At 50.3% G+C, this 21,214-nt stretch overlaps 1 protein-coding gene across 1 annotated transcript in view; it reads right to left on the bottom strand.

Moving 5' to 3' along the window:
* CARD14 (caspase recruitment domain family member 14) overlaps positions 1-14,409 on the bottom strand; it is a 41,868-nt gene extending 27,459 nt beyond the window's left edge. The window contains exons 1-4 of the mRNA XM_025361554.1: positions 14,387-14,409; positions 5,040-5,185; positions 1,602-1,832; positions 119-256 (exon numbers count right to left, since the gene is read on the bottom strand). Coding sequence (XP_025217339.1) covers positions 119-256; positions 1,602-1,812 — 349 coding nt within the window. The 5' untranslated portion in view covers positions 1,813-1,832; positions 5,040-5,185; positions 14,387-14,409. The remainder of the gene's footprint in view (positions 1-118; positions 257-1,601; positions 1,833-5,039; positions 5,186-14,386) is intronic.
* Between the last annotated feature and the right edge of the window lie 6,805 nt (positions 14,410-21,214).

Genomic DNA, 21,214 nt, shown 5'->3' with positions numbered 1-21,214 from the left:
GGACTGCAGCCTGGAGGGAAGGGGGAGAAGGGCGAATCGGCAGGTGAGTGGGGCACCTGGGGTTACCAGGAGCCTGAGGTTCCTAGGAAGTGCCTGCGATCAGAGTCGGAGCTCTCACCGCTAAAGTTGCTGAAGTCAACATCAGGCTGCAGCCCAGTGACCAGGGTGTAGACGTCAGGGTTGTGGAACTTCAGGCTCTCCAGGAAGGCGATGGCCCCGTTCTTCCCTCGAGTCTTCAGCAAATCCAGCAAGTGCCCTTGGGAGGCAGAACCGTCTGTTAGCTACCAAGGGGGCTGGGCTCCCTGGCTGCCTTCCCCACGGGGGAGGGGCCTGGGGCTGGGGAAACCCCCCGCACATCTAAGAATTGGGAGGTAAAAGCAGTTTTCCGGGATCTGCTGGGTGGGATGCGCCCTCACTACTCTCACAGGCTCCCTTTACCCACATGACCTCAGTCAGACTTGAGAAGGGTAAAGCTGGCATTTATTGAGCAAAAACTGCAACCCAAGTACTCTGGCAAGCGTGGGGGGACAGGGACGGGGTGAGGAGGTCGGTCCCTGCTTGCAAGCACCTCCCTGGCAAGCCAGTGGGTGGTGCAGACGCAGGGTCCCACCACAGTGCCATCAGCTTTGGAGCCATGAACAGAAAGAAGCAGAGTGGCACCCCAGGGCTGCAGGGGACAGGTCCCAGGGAGCCTCGGGGCCTTCCACACCCAGGGCCCAGAGCCCATCTCTCTCAGCCAGAATGACTAGCGTGGATTAATCTCTCCTGTGTTTGGGGTTCATATGCCAATATGCATGAATATTACCATGTTGACAGCTACCACCTACTGCCTGTTTTCTATAGCCCCAGCTTTGCTGTATTGTTTTTTTGTTTTTTTGTTTTTTTGTTTTTTGAGACGGAGTCTTGCTCTGTCGCCCAGGCTGGAGTGCAGTGGCTGGATCTCAGCTCACTGCAAGCTCTGCCTCCCGGGTTTACGCCATTCTCCTGCCTCAGCCTCCCAAGTAGCTGAGACTACAGGCAGCCGCCACTACGCCCAGCTAGTTTTTTTGTATTCTTTTTAGTAGAGACGGGGTTTCACCGTGTTAGCCAGGATGGTCTCGATCTCCTGACCTCGTGATCCGTCCGTCTCAGCCTCCCAAAGTGCTGGGATTACAGGCTTGAGCCACCGCGCCCGGCCACTTTGCCGTATTTTATAAACTAACTCACTTGCTTCTCCTAATAACTTTATATGTTAAAGCCATTAGCATCCTCATTTTTTAATGAACAAACACGGCTAGTGGGACCATCAGAATGGACTCCGAAGACATCGGTAGTGGTGTGAATGGTGGTTCCCCTTCAAAGACATGTTCATCTGGAACCTGTCCAGGTGACCTTTTGTGGGAAAAGGGCCTTTGCAGATATAAGTTAATGATTTCAAGATCAGATCATCCTGGTTATCCAGGTGGGCCCTAAATGCAAGAGCAAGTGTTTTTATAAGAGACACGATGAGAAGAGAACCCCTGAAGATAGAGGCAGACAGTGGAGCCATGTGGACCAAAAGCCAAGGAACACCTGGGGCCGCAGGAAGCTGGAAGAGGTGGGGAAGAGGGAGCTGCTCTCACCGGCCCTCATGGCGCTGTTGGTGAGCCGGGGGCTGTGCAGCACCTCCTCCTCGTCCAGCTGGCACAGCACCTTGGCCTGGCGCAGGTAGGGAGTGAGGCGGCTGGGGCAGATGCAGCGCACGATCCTGTGGCGGTGGCTCTCCATCATGTCCCACAGCGTCTCCTCGTCCAGTGCTGTGAGCGCAGAGTCCTTGCGGCACAGTTCCCCCATGGCTGGGCGCTGGAAGGACCCTAGGAGGGGCGGCCATGGGGGTGGAGCTGTCAGGGAAGCAGGAGCCCAGGACAGCCAGGGTGACACCATTTTAAAATTAACTCCATCGTAAAATTTTCAAGGTGCACTCTTTGCCAGTCAGAACCCACGGTCCTGGGATGTTTACAGCAGAGGAAGCAGCATGGTAATGCCTGCAAGGACAAACTCCCATGACGACAAAATGTCCGAACGCCCATCACAGGATAAGATCTGCTTTGAAGATGATTATACTCATCACCATGGTGTTGGAACGACCTTGACGGTCTTTGCCATGCTGGTTTCTCCCTCTGCGTAAGACTGAGTGCTATGGCCCCACCTGCTCTACCCCAATCCTAAGCAATAATGTCGCTAATTCACACTTTGTTGTGTCAGTTACAGCTTTTTCTAAAAAATGAAAGTAAATAAATACTTATTTTTTTTGGCCGGGTGAGGTGGCTCACGCCTGGCCGAGGTGGGCAGATCATGAGGTCAGGAGATCGAGACCATCCTGGCTAACGTGGTGAAACCCCGTCTGTACTAAAAATACCAAAAAAAATTAGCCGGGTGTGGTGGTGGGAGCCTGTTGTCCCAGCTACTGGGGAGGCTGAGGCAGGAGAATGGCGTGAACCCGGGAGGCAGAGCGTGCAATGAGCCGAGATCACGCCACTGCATTCCAGGCTGGGTGACACAGCGATACTCCGTCTCAAAAAAAAAAGAAAGAAATTCATCCAAAATAATGGTAGTAGGCTGGGCATATTGGCTCATGTCTATAATCCCAGCACTTTGAGAGGCCAAGGCGGAAGGATTGCTCAAACCTAGGAGTTCGAGACCAGCCTGGCCAACATGGTAAAACCCTGTCTCTACTAAAAATACAAAAATTAGCCAGGTATGGTGGTATGCACCTGCAATCCCAGCTACTCAGGAGGCTGAGGCAGGAGGACCATTTGAGCCCGGGAGGCAGAGGTTGTGGTGAGCTGAAATTGTGCCACTGCACTCCAGCCTGGGTGACACAGGGAGACCCTGTCTCAGTAAACACACACACAAACAAACAAATAACAGTAGGGGTGCTACACTTTGGAAATGCTGCTTTATATATTCTTCACGAAAGGTAATTTTCATTAGAAGCAAGACTGTCGGCTTCTCTAGAGCCGAGATCGTGCCACTGCACTCCAGCCTGGGTGATATAGCGAGACTCTGTCTAAAAAAACACCAAAAAAGTTCCTATTGTTTTCAGCTACCTAGCAGGTGGTCCCTTGTTTGCAGCGGCCCAGGACACTGATATAGAGGACTGCACAGAGGACTCCATGTGAGGGAATGTGCTGGGGAATGACACTGGGCACAAGTGCCTTGGGGAAGATGCTTCAGGGTCGTAACGGCCAGCACGGCTCGGCTGTGGAGAGTGTGGGCTTACAAAGGTGGCCAGGCAGACAGAGGGTGGACAGGTCCCCGAAAGGGCTGAGCTGCAGCTGGTCTGGGGCTACCACCAGGGCTGATGTCCCAAGCCCAGGTCTGTCTGGACAGAGTACATGAAGCATGTTGCCGTTACAGCCTGGAACGCCTGCTCTTCAGGGGACATGCTGGCTAGTGCAGACTCCAAGAGCTGTTGGAGGTCCTCAGCGGTCACCTGCCCAGCCTCCTGTCCTAGCAAGAGGCCCAGGCACCCTAGCTTTGGAGATGAGCTGTGTTCCCTGCTGTGCCCCTGTCTGAGCCCCTATGTGGCATCAACATAAGGCCATTAGCTTATGAATCCATCTAAATACTTTTAAAATGTTTTAAAACTGTGCACTGTTTCCAGCATATTAAAAAAATCCTCCAAATAACAAATATCCTGCAAATAACAAATATCCACGTACCCACTGTGTGGATTCAACCGTCTTGACATTCTGCACTTCAAGTTTCTTTTTAAGGAAACGAGAGACAGATGGCGCCTTTTGTTCTCTTCAGTCCCTCTTCCCTCCCTCTCTGGCCAGACATTCTAAAAATCATTTTAAAATGTTTTGTTTTTTTTTTTTTTTGAGGTAGGGTCTTGCTCTGTTGCCCAGGCTGGAATGCAGTGAGGTGATCGTGGCTCACTGCAGCCTTGAGCTCCCAGACCCAAGCAATCCTCCCACCTCAGTCTCTCAAGTACCTGAAGCCACAGGCATGCGCCACCATGCCTGGCTTATTTTTTAATTTTTGTAGAGATGGAATCTCCCTATGTTGCCCAGGCTGGTCTCGAACTCCTAGGTTCAAGTGATCTGTCTACCTCAGCCTCTGAAAGTACTGGGATTACAGCCCAGCCTAAAAATGATATTTTAAAACTCATTTCCTATAAGTGGAAGTGTGTATAAACAGTATATAGTATCTTTGCATGATACTTCAAGCAGACAGCAGGTTTACATCAACAGCACCTTCAGTGTTAGCTGGAACTTCACAGAAACTATCGTTCTGTGCAAGGTTGTACAGCTTCTGAGGTTTCTCATACTGATACATGCAGCTTGATACATGCACGATCCCTCAGACTGTGCACCGGATTCAATGATATGAATAACCACGTGGACTTATCATGCTCCTGTGTGAGGATATCAGGTTGTGCCTAATTTTTCTCCACCGCCCACAGAGCTGCAGCCACCGCCTTTGTTAATCTCTTGGGCACAGGTGGGAGCGATTCCTCACAGACCCATGAATTCCCGTGACTTGATTCTTTTCATTTGGAATGAGAGGCTGGACCATGGGAGACAGATGCCTCTTGAAGGGGTTTGTATGCTAAAAATACTTGAGAATCAGAGCAAATCAACACCTGCCATCTAAAAAATGGAAAATGGGCCAGATGCAGTGGCTCATGCCTGTAATCCCAGCACTTTGGGAGGCCAAGGCAGGCGGATCACCTGAGGTCAGGAGTTCGAGACCAGCCTGACCAATATGGCGGAACCCCATCGCTACTAAAAATACAAAAATTAGCCAGGCATGGTGACGAGTGCCTGTAGTCCCAGCTACTTGAGAAGCTGAGGCAGGAGAATCGCTTGAACCTGGGAGGCAGAGGTTGCAGTAAGCCGAGATTGCGTCATTGCACTCCAGCCTGGGTGACAGTGCGAGACTCCGTCTCAAAAATTTAAAAAAATATATATTTAAAAATTTAAATAAAACATGGAAAATGATAGTTGGAGAGTCGTGTGTGCAGGAGCAGCGCCACAAGCCCTCCGAGGAGCCGGGTCTCCGGAAGTACTCACCAGGGGTCTCAGGGTCGTTTTTGCAGGAGTTCCGTGCAGTGGGGTGGGGTCCTCAGTCCCCGCAACCTCTCCAAAGCCCAGTGTGGTGCCAGCTGCCTCCTCTCTGCAGGCTGCTGGGCAGGATGGAGCTGGGCAGAAGGAAGAGCCTGAAGCCAAAGCAGCACCAGGTGAAATGACGGTGATTTCAAGCCATGTGACCTGTTCCAGAACTCAAAGTTCGGTCACAACAACCGCAAGCGGCGGGGAAAAGACGTTAAACTGGGATCCGGGAAATAACTCGACGGACCTTTGACCCCTGTGGTTTTCCCAGTAACTCCTGAAGCTTCCTTAGCGCTTGGAAGCAGACTTCTAGAATGTACCTGGGCTTTGAACCCTAGACTACCAAGGAGAGTTGATAGGCGCACCAGTTATCCAAAGCGTCCACAGGCCTGTCTGGGGCTCCCCACAGGGCCAGGCCACTCATATCCTTCTGTTGAGTCTCCTTACCCGGAAGGAAGAACAGCTGGAGAGGACAGCGAGGGGCCCAGAGGCCGGGGCCGGCAGGTGAGGAGGAGAGGAGAACCAGCCTAGGGCAGCTCTGCCTCACTCCTTCTGATCTCAGTCCTATTTCTCACTGGAACAGGTGATTGAGGTTTGTGAGTCACTGATTGTGGCACCCCAAAAAGAATGCTGAGTCTTGGCCCCCAGTACCTGTAAATAGGACCTCATTTGGGAATAGGTACCTGCCAACATAATCAAGTTGAGGTCATTAGGGTGGGCCCTCGTCCAGGGATGCGTGCCCTTATAACAAGAGGAGAAGGGCTGGGTGCAGTGGCTCATGCCCATAATCCCATACTTTGAAAGGCCAAGGCGGGCAGATTGGTTGAGCTCTGGAGTTTGAGACCAGCCCAGGCTACACAGTAAGACCTTGTCTCTGCTAAAATTTTTTTTCTTTCTTTCTTTTTTTTTTTGAGACAGAGTCTTGCTCTTGTCGCCCAGGCTGGAATGCAATGGCACAATCTCGGCTCACTGCAACCTCTGCCTCCCGTGTTCAAGCAATTCTCCTGCCTCAACCTCCTGAGTAGCTGGGATTACAAGTGCGTGCCACCACGCCCAGCTACTTTTTGTATTTTTAGTAGAGACGGGGTTTCACCATGTTGGCCAGGCTGGTCTCGATCTCCTGACCTCAAGTGATCCGCCTGCCTCGGCCTCCCAAAGTGCTGGGATTACAAGTGTGAACCACCATATCTGGCCTAAAAAAATTTTTTTTTTAATTAGCCACGTGTGGTGGTGCACACCTGTAGTCGTAGCTACTGAGGAGGCTGAGGTGGGAGGATCGCCTGAGCCTGGGAGGCATAGGTTGCAGAGCTGAGACAGTGCCACTCCACTCCAGCCTGGACGACAGAGCAAGACTCTGTCTTAAAAAAAAAAAAAAAGAAGAAGAAGAAGAAGAGGAGAAGGGCCTTAGACCTAGACGCCCCGTGACCACCCCATGTTGGCTGAGGCCGAGACTGGAGTGACACGCCGAGGGTCGGTGGTAACACTAGAAACTCAAGAGAAGGCATGAGGTAGACCCTCCCTGGAGCCTTCATGGGGGGTGCGGCCCTGCTGACCCCTGGAGTGTGGACTTCTGGCCTCCAGAACCACGAGCAAATACTTTTCTGTTATTTTAAGCCACCCAGTGTAAGGTAATTTACGATGGCAGCCAGAGGAAGCGTGCACGGCGGCAAAGGGGATGTGGAAATTGTCCGTCCATCTCCAGCGATGCGCTGCCCATGGGCATGTTCCCATGGAAGGCTCCTGAGTTCCCGGCCTCCACCCAGTAGAAGCTTGTGTCGCTGGAGTCTGACTCCAAGTCAGAATGATCCTCTGACCCACTTCAGGACCAGCTATATCATCTGTGGAGCTCAGTGCAAAATGAAAGGACGGTGCGCTTGTTTTAAAAACGTATTCAGGCCGGGCGCGGTGGCTCAAGCCTGTAATCCCAGCACTTTGGGAGGCCGAGACGGGCGGATCACGAGGTCAGGAGATCGAGACCATCCTGGCGAACACGGTGAAACCCCGTCTCTACTAAAAATACAAAAAACTAGCCGGGCGAGGTGGTGGGCGCCTGTAGTCCCAGCTACTCGGGAGGCTGAGGCAGGAGAATGGCGTGAACCCGGGAGGCAGAGCTTGCAGTGAGCTGAGATCCGGCCGCTGCACTCCAGCCTGGGCGACAGAGCGAGACACCGTCTCAAAAAAAAAAAAAAAATTCAGAATTTCAAGGCAGCAATAGCAGAGCAATAAAGTCAGCCCAGGGCCCCCGACTCCAGCCCTGCCTTGCATAACTGAGGGGTCTTCAGGCCCACTGTCTATCAGGGCGGTAGCTAAAGGTAGGGGATGGTTTCCTTCACAGAAGATGGAATGTCCTAAAGTTAACTGTGGTGTTGTTTGCACTTATCTGTGAATACACTAAAAGCATCATAAACGGGTGAATTGTGTGCCATGTGGGTTATAGCTCTTCCTTTTTTTTTTTTTGTGAGACAAGGTCTTGCTCTGTTGCTCAGGCTGGAGTGCAATGGTGCAATCTCTGCTCACCGCAATGTCCGTCTCCTGGGCTTAAGTGATCCTCTACCTTAGCCTCCTGAGTATCTGGGACTACAGATATGTGCCACCATGCCAGGCTCATTGTTTTTTTTTTTTTTTTTTTGGAGAGATGGGGGTCTCACTATGTTGCCTGGGCTGGTCTCAAACTTCTAGGTCCAAACAATCCTCCCACCTCAGCCTCCAAAAGTGCTAGGATTGTAGGTGTGAGTCACTGCGCCTGGCCGTGAGTTATATCTCAACAAAGTTGTTTAAATAAAAAAAAAAAAAAAAAGATCTGGGCTTGGTGCAGTGGCTCACGCCCATAATTTGGAAGGCAGAGGTAGGAGGATCGCTTGAGCCCAGGAATTTGAGACAAGTCTAGGCAATATAGGACGTTCCTGTCTCTAAAAACAAACAAACAAAAAACAAACAAACAAACAAAAGATTCGAGAGTGACTGGCGATCCCACCCTGCCTCCCGCTTCCCTCTCTGACCCCACTCCCTGCCAGGAAGCTGGAGGAGGGTGGGCTGAGGAGGTCCCTGCAGTGACCGGTTCTGCCCCTGCCACCCCACGGCCAGGGCTGGGGGGGTCCACAGTGCATGGGACACCAGCACCCTCTTTCCTTTCTCTTTGTTTTCAGCCTAGGCTGGGCCCCCATCCCAGCCAGGGCCTGCCTCTTCAGCGCCCCCACCACAAGCGGGGTTCCTCTCTTGCCAGCTCCTGTTCTCTGCCAGGAGGTGTCTGTCAGGAGCGTGTGCTCCGGGTGTTCCCCTGCCGGCCTCCTCCCTTCCATCCCCTTGGCTTCTTCATTCCAGGATCCCTGTTCACCTCAGCTGACCCCGTGACCCCCTAGGAATGTTTCTGGCTCCTGCAGAGGCGTCTGGGGTTCCCCTGACTTAGATGGCAACCATGTGGGCGCAGTCATTCCGTCACGTCAAGCCCAAAGTCTCCAGGTCAAACCCAACACAGGACCAGGGCAGCCTCCTGTACCTCCCTCCCCAGCTCCTGGCGAAATGAACCAAATGTTGCTTTTTAAAAAGTTAAAAAAATAAGTAAGTGAATAAAGCAGCAACCACAAAATGAGGAAAGGAAAACAACTTTTCTGCCACAAACTGAAAAATAGCAGAGGCCAGGCACGGTGGCTCACACCTGCAATCCCAGCACTTCGGGAGGCTGAGGCAGGCAGATCGCTTGAGCCCAGGAGTTCGAGACCAGCCTGGGCGACATGGCGAAACCCTGTCTCTACAAAAAATACAAAAATTAGCCGGGCATGGTAGCACGAGCCCGTGATCCCCAAACTACTTGGGAGGCTGAGGTGGAAGGATCACTTGAGCTCAGGAGGCAGAGGTTGCAGTGAAATGAGATTGCATCACTGCACTCCAGCCTGGATGACAGAGTGAGACCCTGTCTTAAAAAAAAAAAAGGAAAAAAAAAAGAGGCCGGGCGTGGTGGCTCACGCCTGTATCCCAGCACTTTGGGAGGCCGAGGCGGGCAGATCACGAGGTCAGGAGATCGAGACCATCCTGGCAAACATGGTGAAACCCCGTCTCTACTAAAAATACAAAAAAAAAAAAATTAGCCGGGCGTGGTGGCGGGCGCCTGTAGTCCCAGCTTCTCGGGAGGCTGAGGCAGGAGAATGGCATGAACCCGGGAGGCGGCAGAGCTTGCAGTGAGCGGAGATCGCGCCACTGCACTCCAGCCTGGGCGACAGAGCGAGACTCTGTCTCAAAAAAAAAAAAAAGAAAAATGGCAGACAAGCCCTGAAACCAAAGGAGTGGTGCCAAGGGGCACTGGGGGCACAGGTGCCAGCACAACCCTTAGGGACAGACTGTGGGAAGAGGGGACCTAAGCATCCCTCTACTGTTTGGGCAGCTGAAGAGAAGTCTAGGGAAGTCAGAGAAAACGCCCCAGAGCTGCCTCCAGCTTCCCTGGGAGTCCTCAGCAGGGGTGGGGAGGAGGCTGTACTGAGCCAGGAGAGAGCCCAGGCCTGGCTGCCCTTCTCAGTGTGGGGCAACCACCGGATTTCTTTAATCACACATCCAGTACCAAACTACAGTGGGAATAGCGTCTTCCAGCCAAATAAGAAGATTCTTTACCCTAAGAAATAATGCACGCAGTAGAAATCAGGGTGGGGGTAGGGGAAGGAAGTTGTCACTTTATCTTCCATGACCCTGTGCTATCTAAAATAAAGTAAGGCCAGGTGACGTGGCTCATGGCTGTAATCCCAGCACTTTGGGAGGCAGAGGTAGGCGGGTTGCCTGAGGTCAGGAGTTCAAGACCAGCCTGGCCAACATGGCAAAACCCCGTCTCTACTAAAAATACAAATATTAGCTGGGTGTGGTGGCGCACACCTGTAATCCCAACTACTCGGGAGCCTGAGGCAGAAGAATCGCTTGAACAAGGGAGGCAGAGGTTGCGGTGAACCGAGATCGCGCCACTGCACTCCAGCCTGGGAGACAGAGCGAGACTCCATTGCAAATTAATTAATGAATTACATTCAACAAAATGCTGATTTTATTTTATTTTCCGTTTTGTGGAGAATGGGGTCTTGCTATGTTGGCCAGGCTCTCAAACTCCTGGGCTCAAGCAGTCCTCTCACCTCTGCCTCCCTGAGTGCAATGATTACAGGTATGAGCCACCAAACCCAGCACTGATTTTACATCATGTCACTCATTTATCAAGGTTTTTGTAATCTCTTGTCTGAATCTTGGGGAGTTTTAGGAACTAAGAGTTCTGGTCATTGTGAAACTGTTCTACCTCATTTGGCATTCCATTATTATTTTTGACAATTAAAAAATCTTTTTGGCCGGGCGTGGTGGCTCACACCTGTAATCCCAGAATTTTGGGAGACCGAGGTGGGCAGATCACAAGGTCAGAAGTTCAAGACCAGTATGGCCAACATAGTGAAACCCCATCTGTACTAAAAATACAAAAAAGTACCCGAGTGTGGTGGTGTGCGCCTGTAATCCCAGCTACTTGGGAAGCTGAGGCAGGAGAATCGCTTGAACCTCGGAGGCAGAGGTTGCAGTGAGCCGGGATCACGCCATTGCACTCCAGCCCGGGAGACAGTGCGAGACTCCATCTAAAAAAAAGAAAAAATGTCGAATCTGGATGCACTGCCTATGAGTTAGCCCAGCTCCTCAAGGAGCAGTACGTAAAAAATAAAAACAATAAAAAAAACTTTTGCCAGCAACATCTGAGCTGAACTAAAATTTAAGTAAAATTAAAAGTTTACATTTAAATCCTGTAGAATATGATCCCATTTCTATAAAACGGTGTTAGTTTATCTCTGGGAGTCCCTCAATCTATGTGCCCATTCATCCATTCATTCCAATCCATCCATTCATTCCAATCTGCCAATCAGTCTGTTCTGTCATTCCATGCGCGCGCGCGCGTGTGTGTGTGTGTGTGCATGAGAGAGAAAGAGGGGGAGAGAGACGGAGAGGCAGAGAGCAGAGGGATGTGGGAACACTCCTCACCAATGCTAATAATGCTTGTTGTTCATGGTGGTTGATTGTTAAGAAATCTGTCGAGGCCGGGCGCGGTGGCTCACGCCTGTAATCCAGCACTTTCAGAGGCCGAGGCAGGTGGATCACTTGAGGTCAGAGTTCGAGACCAGCCTGCCAACATGGTGAAACCCCATTTCTACTAGAAATAGAAAAATTAGCCGGCCGTGGTGGTGCTCGCCTGTTGTCCTAGCTACTTGGGAGGCTGAGGGAGGAGAATCACTGGAACCTGGGAAGCGGAGGTTGCAGAGAGCGGAGATGGCGCCACTGCACTCCAGCCTGGGAGCCAGGGTGAAACTCCATCTCAAAAAAAAAAAAAAAAAAAAGAAGAAAAAAAAGAGAAATCTGTTTAGAATAAACAAGCATGGGTTCAATAAAAACCATAAAGTCATTATTTTAGAAAACAATAAAATTAATCCAATTGATCAAACAGAGAAGGAGATGGGCCTCATCCTAGAAGTATTCACCATGTAACACTGGGGCCCGAGGTTGTCTGAGACAGTCCTGTTTATGACCCGTGTCCTAGAGTAATGATCAACGGTGCCACCTTTCTCTCTTAATACAGACTCGGTTTAGGGGCACATCTTCATGGGAAGGGGAGGCGAAGGCACGCCGAGGCTGAGCTTCTCCAGCTACAGCAGGGATACCAGCAGAAACGTCTCCTCTCCTGCTCCCCTCAGCCCGGATGAATGTGGCGCATGGAGGGGGTGGGAGCCCAGGGGATGACAGATACTGGCTGAAGTGGGGAAAGTTCTAGAAGAGGGAAAGCGGGAGGAAGACTTGGCTGGTCCAGGATACATCAGTTGGGAAGACAACTGTTTCTTACCCTCAGGGCAGGATTTCTTAGCTTTCATTAGTGAAGGACAGTGCAGCATCTTCATAAAATCCCGGTATTTGCCCCCAAATCTCTTACGAAACATCTACGTCAATAGGCATCGGCCTGAGCCTAGAGGTTCCAAAGCAGATGGAAAATACAGGAGTCCCTGACGGGTCGCCTACAAGGCCTTTCTTTGTGGCCAATGGCCCTGTGATTAAGTTGGTGCCAAAGAGCCAATGACCCAAAAACTAGGGCTTACTGCAGTATAATGTTTGTTCCTAGCAAATGACACTCTGGCACTCTCTCTAGTATTTCACTATATTGAGTTGCCAAGGGGCCACGTCTTCAGCTTGCGGCTGAAACCCTGGGAGTTCTGGACAGCCAGGTCTGTGTGGATACCCTGAGGACCAGGACTGGTGGCCAGCCCCGGACTACAGGTTCCTTGGGTGCCTTCCCAGAACTGGGTCCAGGTGGCAATGGCTGGGTCTGAGAGGGTCCTCTCGTTGGACTGCTCCTCTGCCCCTGACTTGCCCGAGCCTCACAGGACTCCTGAGGAGGCTCTGAGGGTGCTGACTGTGCCCTCCCATCAGACTAAACTCAGAAAGCCAGGGCAGCTCAAGCCAAAGCTGCCTCACCAGCAGCTGAAGGCAGAGGCTCTGCAGGACTCTCCAGACCCCAGCCTATTGCCCCAGCCAGCTGCCCCTCAGGCTTCTGGAGCCCCCAGAGCCACACTGGGCTTCGAGCATCAGTGGGTGGAGCTAAATAGAAGTCACTAGTCCCTTCTGCAGTTGCAGTGAAGCAACTTACAGTAGACTCCAATGGCAGTTAACAATTGCAGGAGCTTCTTTGTAACTTGTCCCAATGTAAATAGGGGTTAGTCCTAACAGACAAAACAAACAAACAAACAAACAAACAAACACTTTAGGGCTGGGCACGGTGGCTCAAGCCTGTAATTCCAGCACTTTGGGAGGCCAAAGCAGGAGGATCGCTTGAGCCCAAGAGATTCAGGCTGCAGTGAGCTGTGATTGTGCCACTGCACTACAGCCTGGGTGACAGAGCAAGGCCCTGGCTCAAAAAAAGGCAAAGAACAAAAGAAAGAGAGAGAGAGAAAGGAAGGAAGGAGGGAGAGAGGGAAGGAAGGAAGGAAGGAAGGAAGGAAGGAAGGAAGGAAGGAAGGAAGGAAGGAAGGAAGGAAAGAAAAAAAGCAGGAAGGCAAGAAAGCAAGCTAAATAGAAGTCACTAGTCCCTTCTGCAGTTGCAGTGAAGAAAGTAAAGAAGGAAAGGAGGGAAGGAAGGAAGGAAGGAAATGAAGGAAGGAAGGAAGTGAATGAAGGAAGGGGAGAGAGAAAGAAAGAGAGAAAGAAAGAAAAGAAAGAGAAAGAAAAAGAAAGAAAAAAGAGAGAGAGAGGGAAGGAGGGAGAGAAAGAGAGAAAGAAAGAGAGAAAGAGAGAAAGAAAGAAAAGAGGCCGGGAGCAGTGGCTCACACCTGTAATCCCAGCACTTTGGGAGACCAAGATGGGCAGATTACCTGAAGTCAGGAGTCTGAGACCAGCCTAGCCAACATGACAAAACCCTGTCTCTACTAAAAATAAAAAAAATTAACCGGGCGTGGTGGCATGCAACTATAGTCCCAGCTACTTGGGAGGCTGAGGCAGGAGAATCGCTTGAACCCAGGAGGCAGAGGTTACAGTGAGCCAAGATTGTGCCACTGTACTCTAGCCTGGGCGACAGAGGGAGACTTCTGAAAAAGGCAAGAAGAGGGGAGGGGAAGGGAGGAGAGGAGAGGGTCCAGAGATCCCTAATTCCAAACTCTGAATCTAACTGTACAATTCTAGAAGAACCTAAGATCATAAAATCCTGAGCATCTAAGATGTGGGTTCCCCTTATTTGACTCCTCCCAGGTCAACATCCTTCTCCTAACCCAAGGGTCAGTCTCTTCCCTTGCCAGTGAAGTAGGGAAGAAGGCACATGTACACACACACACACACACACACGTACACACCCCATGGGGGGCAGATGGTCACAAGTCTAGGAGGAGGGGGCACAGCTCATCCCAGTCCCCCAGTGCCATGACAGGCTCGCTGTGCCCCTGCTACCAAGAGCAGGCAGCTGGTCTTGCTCACTTTGTTCTGAACTTAGACACCTTCCTTCCCCTGTCTTTCATCCCGCGGCAAAAGTGAGGAGATGAGAGTATAAAACGGAGAATCCCTTTCATCTAGCATGACCCGTGCTGTTTAAAGGTGGAACTCAGCATTCAGAGAATGTTCCAGCGATTGATCCAGCAACACAGACAAGCCGTTTTCTGCTCTCTAGTCCACACACAAGGCAGCACCTCCACTCCTGATGAGGAAGAAGCCGGCCCCTCCCACTCCCCTGGGATGCTCTTGGCCCCATCAGACCTGTGTCGGCTGAGCCCCTCCGTAGGCTGAGCCCTCCATAGGCTGACCTGCTGTCTGCCGGATGGACTGTGTGCACTTACCTTCACTCTCCCAGGGAAGCGAGGACTGAATGTGGCCCAATCTCTGGCTGAACTGAACGGCAGTGGACAAGCAGGTTTGACAGGCACGTCCCACAGGAGCAGTGCCTTATATGGGGCTTCTATGAGCCATGGAAGCACAGTACATTCCCACAGTTGGGCATTGATGTAAGAACCACAGGGATGGCGGAGAACAGTCTGTGCATCTGGTCGACCCACAGAAGATGGTGACTGAGGGGAAGGCTTCAGGGCTGGGGACTGGGAATCCTCTCTCCTTTGTGAATGGTCACCCAGTTCATCATTTCTACCCTTGGGAAAATCCTAGGAAGACCAGGATAAATTCTAGGGCCCTTCTTGGTTCTCCTGATCCATTATTGGAAGTATCTAAATAATTACAATAGATCCATCTCAAGTCAACATTTCATAACTATTGTTTAGATTTAGATGAAAGTCTTGGTCCTCCATGTTGATATATGTCTAGAATCTGATCGATTTTCGCCACCTGCATTGTGGTGCCCTGATCATGGCCCACCGGGACCTCTGCAGTGGCTTCTAACTTCTTCCCACGCCCCCATCACCAGTGCTCAATGTAGCAGGCGGAGAAGTCCTGCTAGAGCATGAGTCAGCTCCTGTCATTCCCTTCGGTGTACAGGTCCTGGAGTCCTCAGCATGACCACGAGGCTCTGCTTATCAAGTCCTTGCTGACCTTCCCTCTCTTTCACCTGTTCCAAACACACAGCCTGACAGTCTTGACCGTCCAGGCACACTTCTGCCCCAGGGCCTTTGCACCTGCTGTTCCCACTGCCTGGAATACTCTTTCCCGTCCTTCCTTCCAGACTCTACTCAAATGCTACTTCCCAGATCATCCTACTTAAGTCTGTAGACCTCCCATCCCAGCCTTCTCTCCCCTTCCCTGTTTCATCTTCTCTGTGGGAATACTGCCTTGACCTAGTGTGTATTCTAGGTACGTGGCTTCCTGCCAGCCTCCCCACTCCTCAGTCACCTACTGAGGACAATAATTATTGTTTTTCTTGTTCCTTGCTGTGTCCCCACCCCTAGGGCTGTGATATTCCATAAATATTGGTTGAGTGAATGAATAAACATTGGTGGGGGCTTAGTTTCCAATGATACAGACACTGAAAGAAGGGAAATTCACAGCTCCATGGCCTGAGAACCTTCAGGATTCTCCTGCAGATAGTCAAAGGTCAGCTTTCAAGGTCATGTAGCTCGTGGTGGCTGAGCAGCAACTCCCACCCAATCTCCTGGTGATGAGCCGGCTGAGGGCACAGCCAGCTGGGCAGAGCAAGTGAGAACAGAGGCCGAGGCCAGGTACAGACATGAACTCTCCAACCAGGGTTCCAGCCGCACTGGGTGTCAGCTTCCCCTCGGGCAGGTTGGTTAAGCCCCTAAGACTCAGCTCTCTCGGTTTCCTCCAGCAGGCCTCAGGATAAGCCCTGCCCCACGGTGGGAAAGCTCGCCAGCTCATCACACTGTGCTGGCCACAAAGAAAGGTCTAGTTACAGAAAATGCAAAGACATGCTGCCATTCCCAGTAAAAGAGGGGGCCAGAAGAATGCACCGGAGACAGGAGGAGTCTCACCAAGAACAGAAATAGCCATAGAAATAGTCAAGGTGCAGCCATAAAAAGGAATGAAGGGCCTTTGCAGAGACATGGATGAAGTTGGAAGCCATCATTCTCAGCAAACTAACATGGGAACAGAAATCCAAACACCGCATGTTTTCACTCATAAGTGGGAGCTGAACAATGAGAACACATGGACACAGGGAGGGGAACAACACACACTGGGGCCTGTGGTAGGGGGAGTGGAGGGAGAGCATCAGGGCAAATAGCTAACGCACGTGGGGCTTAAAACCTAGGTGATGGGTTGACAGGTGCAGCAAACCACCACGCCACACATTTACTTACGTAACAAACCTGCACATTCTGCACATGTATCCCAGAACCTAAAATAAAATACAATAAAATAAAAACAGTCAAGGAAGCCACAACCCCAAAGGACCCTGTGTTTTCTGAGGGCAAAAGCCGTATCTTAGGCTGAGTGTAGTGGCTCATGCCTGTAAGCCCAGTGCATTGAGAGGCTGAGGAGGGAGGGTTGCTTGAGGCCAAGAGTTCGAGATCAGCCTGGGCAACATAGGAAGACCCTGTCTCTACAAAAAATAATTAAAAAAAGAAAAAAAAAAAGCCAGATGTGGTGCAACATGCCTGTGGTCCCAGCTACTCCAGAGGCTGACGTGGGAGGTTCGCTTGAGCCCAGGAGGTAGACGCTGCAGTGAGCCGTGGTTGCACCACTGTGCTCCAGCCTCGGCAGCAGAGGGAGACCCCGTCAAACAAAACAAAACAAAACAAAACAAAAAAACGTATCTTAATCACGATGGCGTCTTCAGGAGGGCCCCACTGGCAGGTCATCTGTATCACACAGAATTGCAGCTGCGTACACATGTCCAGAGCCAATAAAGCAGCACCTCTAGTAATCTGGCCAGGTTAGCTTAGGGTATCCCTAGAAAAACTCGGAAGGGGGACCTGCGGGACAGGGGCCAGCAGGCACCAGGACGGCACCACCCAGGGGCTCTGTGCCCTGTGGCAGTGATCAGTAAAGAAACAGACATGTGCCAGACTTGGGCCAGCTGTAGAGCTCCTCTGGGCACACTTTTTTTTTTTTTTTTTTGAGACGGAGTCTTGCTCTGTCACCCAGGCTGGGGTGCAGTGGCTTGACTTCAGCTCACTGCAGCCTCCACCTCCCAGGTTCAAGCAATTCTCCTGCCTCAGCCTCCTGTATAGTTGGGATTACAGCTATGTGTCACCATGCCCAGCTAATTTTTGTATTTTTAGTAGAGATGGGATTTCACCATGGTGGCCAGGCTGGTGTCAAACTCCTGATCTCAAGTGATCCACCCACCTCAGCCTCCCAAGGTGCTGGGATTATAGGCATGAGCCACCACGTCTGGCCTCCTCTGGGCACTTTATTCATCCCTAGAATTTAGGGAGTTGGGGAAAAGCTTTGCCTTGAAATCATGATGTTGGCACCAGATGAAGATGGAGGCGTGAGCCCTACAAGAATAAAAATCAGATCCTCAAAAGAAACCCCCAAGATCAGGAGTTTAGGTTGATTGAGGTAGGGAGCCTCTACCTGACTCCCCTACCATGGGTGGATGTAAATAAAGGGTCAGGGTGTATAAACAGGAGCTTATGCATCTTCACTCTTGTACCTAGGGGCTGGGAGGATTCCAGGACTTACCCCAAGATACTCTAAACAGGTCCTCAACATCCTAGCTGGAGACCAGAGTAGGCGTCTCGGGCTGGGTGACTGGCTGTGGATGAGGATGAGTGGCAGCAGAGACCTCACACCCACCTCTGGGCTGCAACAGTGCGTGCAGTGGGCTGGGTGGGGAATGGCAGGAAGCAGCTATTTCCACAAGAGCTGGTAAAACTGGTCACTCCTGTTGTGTTTTACAACTGCCTACCTGACAGCTCTGCTTGGGTGTCTAGCCGCCTCAAATATAACCCAGCTAAGTCATATCTACTGACTTCTTTTTCTTTTTCATTTTAAATATTGAGGCAAAATTCACACAACATAGAATTAACCATTCACAAATTTAAAAAAAAAACAAAACACAGGGTCTTGCTGTGCTGCCCAGGCTGGAGTGCAGTGGTGTGATCATAGCTCACTTCAGCCCGAAACTCCTAGGCTCAAGTAATCCTCCCGCCTCAGCCTCCCAAGTAGTTGGGATTACAGGCATGTGCCACCACATTCAGCTAACTTAAAAATTTTTTCTTTGTAGAGATGGGGTCTTGCCATATTGCCCAGGCTGGTCTCAAATATCTGGCCTCAAGTGACCCTCCTGTCTCAGCCTTTCAAAGTACTGGGATTACAGGTGTATGCCACCATGCCTGGCTAATTATTTTATTTTATATTCTCTAAAGATGGGGTCTTGCCATGTTGCCAAGGTTGGTCTTGAACTCCTGACCTCAAGTGATCTGCCCACCTTGGCCTGGGATTACAGTGTGAGCCACAATGGCCAGCCAAAATTACCATTTTTAAAATGAACAATTCAGGCCAGGCACGATAGTTCACATCTATAATCCCAGAACTCTGGGAGGCCAAGGTGGGCAGATCACTTGAGGTCAGAAAGTCTGGCCAACATGGTGAAACCATCTCTACTAAAAACATGAAAATTAGGCCAGGCACGATGGCTCAACGCCTGTAATCCCAGCACTTTGGGAGGCCAAGGCCAGCAGATCACGAGGTCAGGAGATCGAGACCATCCTGGCTAACATGGTGAAACCCCGTCTCTACTAAAAATACAAAAAATTACTGGGTATGGTGGCAGGCACCTGCAGTCCCACCTATTCAGGAGGCTGAGGCAGGAGAATGGTGTGAACCAAGGAGGCGGAGCTTGCAGTGAGTCAAGATTGCATCACTGCACTCCAGCCTGGGCGAGAGAGCTAGACTCTGTCTCAAAAAAAAAAAAAAAAAAAAAAGAAAGAAAGAAAGAAAAAAAAACACAAAAATTAGCTGGGCTTGGTGGCGAGTGCCTGTAATCCCAGCTACTCAGGACACTGAGACAGGAGAATCGCGTGAACCCTGGAGCGGAGGTTGCAGTGAACCGAGATCTCATCATCGTACTCCAGCCTCACTCCAGGTAACAAGAGTGAGACTCCATCTTAAAAAGATAAACAGATAAATAAATAAATGAATGAATAAATAAATAAATTAATTAATTAAATTAAATAAACAATTCAGGCCAGGCATGGTGGCCCACACCTGTTATCTTAGAACTTTGGGAGGCTGAGCCGGGAGGATTGCCTGAACTCAGGAGCTCAAGACCAACCTGGGCAACAAGGCAAAACCCCGTCTCTAATAAAAATACAAAAAAATTAGCCTGGGGTAGTGGTGTACACCTGTAATCCCAACTAGTGGGAAGGCTGAGGCAGGAGAATTGCTTGAACTTGGGACACGGAGGTTGCAGCGAGCCAAGATCATGCCACTGTACTCCAGCCTGGGTCACAGAGTGAGACTCTGTCAGACAAACAAACACACACAATTCAGTGGCACTTAGTAAATATACAATGTTGTGTGACCACTATATCTAGTTTTAAAACATTTTTACCACCCAAAAAGAAACCACACACCCGTTAAGCAGCTCCCAGTCCAAGGCAACCACCAATCTGCTTTCCATCTCTGGATTTGCCTGTTCTGCACATTTCATATACATGGAGTTGTGCAATACGTGACCTCTTGCATTGGTGTCTTTCCCTCCACATGAGGTTTTGAGGCTTCTCCGTGTCATAGCCTGTGTCAGTGCCTCATCCCGGATGTGGCCATATCATATTCCACCGTGTGAATGCCAAGCTTTGTTGATTCATTTGTCTGTTCATGGCCACCGGGCTCCTGTGAGTGCTGCTATTGTAACCGTGCAGTGGGTTCATTTATCCCACTTCCCAGAAAGAGCCAATTTATCAAGACAGGGGAATTGCAATAAAGAGAGAGTTTAATTCATGCAGAGCTGGCTGAACAGGAGACTGGAGTTTTATTATTACTCAAATCAGCCTCCCCAGAATTCAGAGGCTAGGAGATTTTTCAAGGATAGTTTGGGGGGCCTGGGAATGAGTGCTGCTGGTTGGTTGCAGATGCAATGACAGAGGTGATAGTCTTGTTCTGGGTGAGGCCACAGGACACATTGGCAGGTTCAGGTGGAGCCATCGGCTGTCAGAAATGCAAAACCCTGGCTGGGCGCAGTGGCTCACACCTGTAATCCCAACACTTTGGGAGGCCAAGGCAGGCAGATCACAAGGTCGGGAGACCAAGAACATCTTGGCCAACGTGGTGAAACCCCATCTCTACTAAAAATACAAACAAACAAAAAAAATTAGCCAGGCGTGGTGGCACGCACCTGTAATCCCAGCTACTCTGGAGACTGAGGCAGGAGAATCACTTGAACCTGGGAGGTGGAGGTTGCAGTGAGCTGAGGTCGGGCCACTGCACTCCACCCTGGGCGACAAGAGCAAAACTCCACCTCAAAAAAAAGAAAAGCAAAATCCTGAAAAGACATCTCAGAAGGCCAATCTTAGGTTTATGTGTACACGTCAGCAGAACTCAGGCTCCTCTCATCCTCCTAACTTGGTAGTCTTTAAATTAGCCTTATGATGGCAGTTCAGTTTTGGAGAAGGGCTATTATCATTTAAACTATAAACTAAATGTCTCCCAAAGTTAGCTTGGCATAAGTCCAGGAATGACAATGGGCAGTTTTGAGGTTAAAGACAAGATGAGGCATTTCGCTTGAGCCCATGAGGTTGAGGCTGCAGTGAGCTATAATTGCACTACTGCACTCCAGCTCGGGCTACTCAGTGAGACCCTATCTCTTAAAAAATTAAAACAACAACAAAAACAAACAAACAAAACAAGCAAACTGCACACTTTGGATTCCATGTGGGATTAACAATGGAAGCTACTCTATTTTGGAGTCTGGTATTTAAAATTCTCACTGCGGCTTGGGTTTGCTTCCTGATCAGGGAATCAGTCCCTACTGGTTTCCATTTATTGATCCTAATCCCTTCCATGAACAGCTTTTGATTTCCTGCCTTCTTCTGTCTTTGGGACACAGGGCTTTTGGGCCCTTGTGTGCAGGTGGTCAGCTGAGAAGCTGAGACCCTAGAGAATACGGCTGAACAGAAATGTGAGTTAGATTCCATTTGTGGCTATTGAAACTTCACTTTCTTTGAGCTGTCTTTGGGAGGATTCTGGGTCTTATACAAAAAGACTTATCAGCTGTTTGGTCCAGCTAAAATCTGGTAACAAGAGATTTGAAAGGA

The sequence above is a fragment of the Theropithecus gelada genome, chromosome 16, assembly GCF_003255815.1.
Source record: "Theropithecus gelada isolate Dixy chromosome 16, Tgel_1.0, whole genome shotgun sequence".
NCBI classification, from domain to species: domain Eukaryota; kingdom Metazoa; phylum Chordata; class Mammalia; order Primates; family Cercopithecidae; genus Theropithecus; species Theropithecus gelada.
Note: the sequence above shows the minus strand (reverse complement) of the source record. Positions and strands in the feature narration are given on the sequence as shown.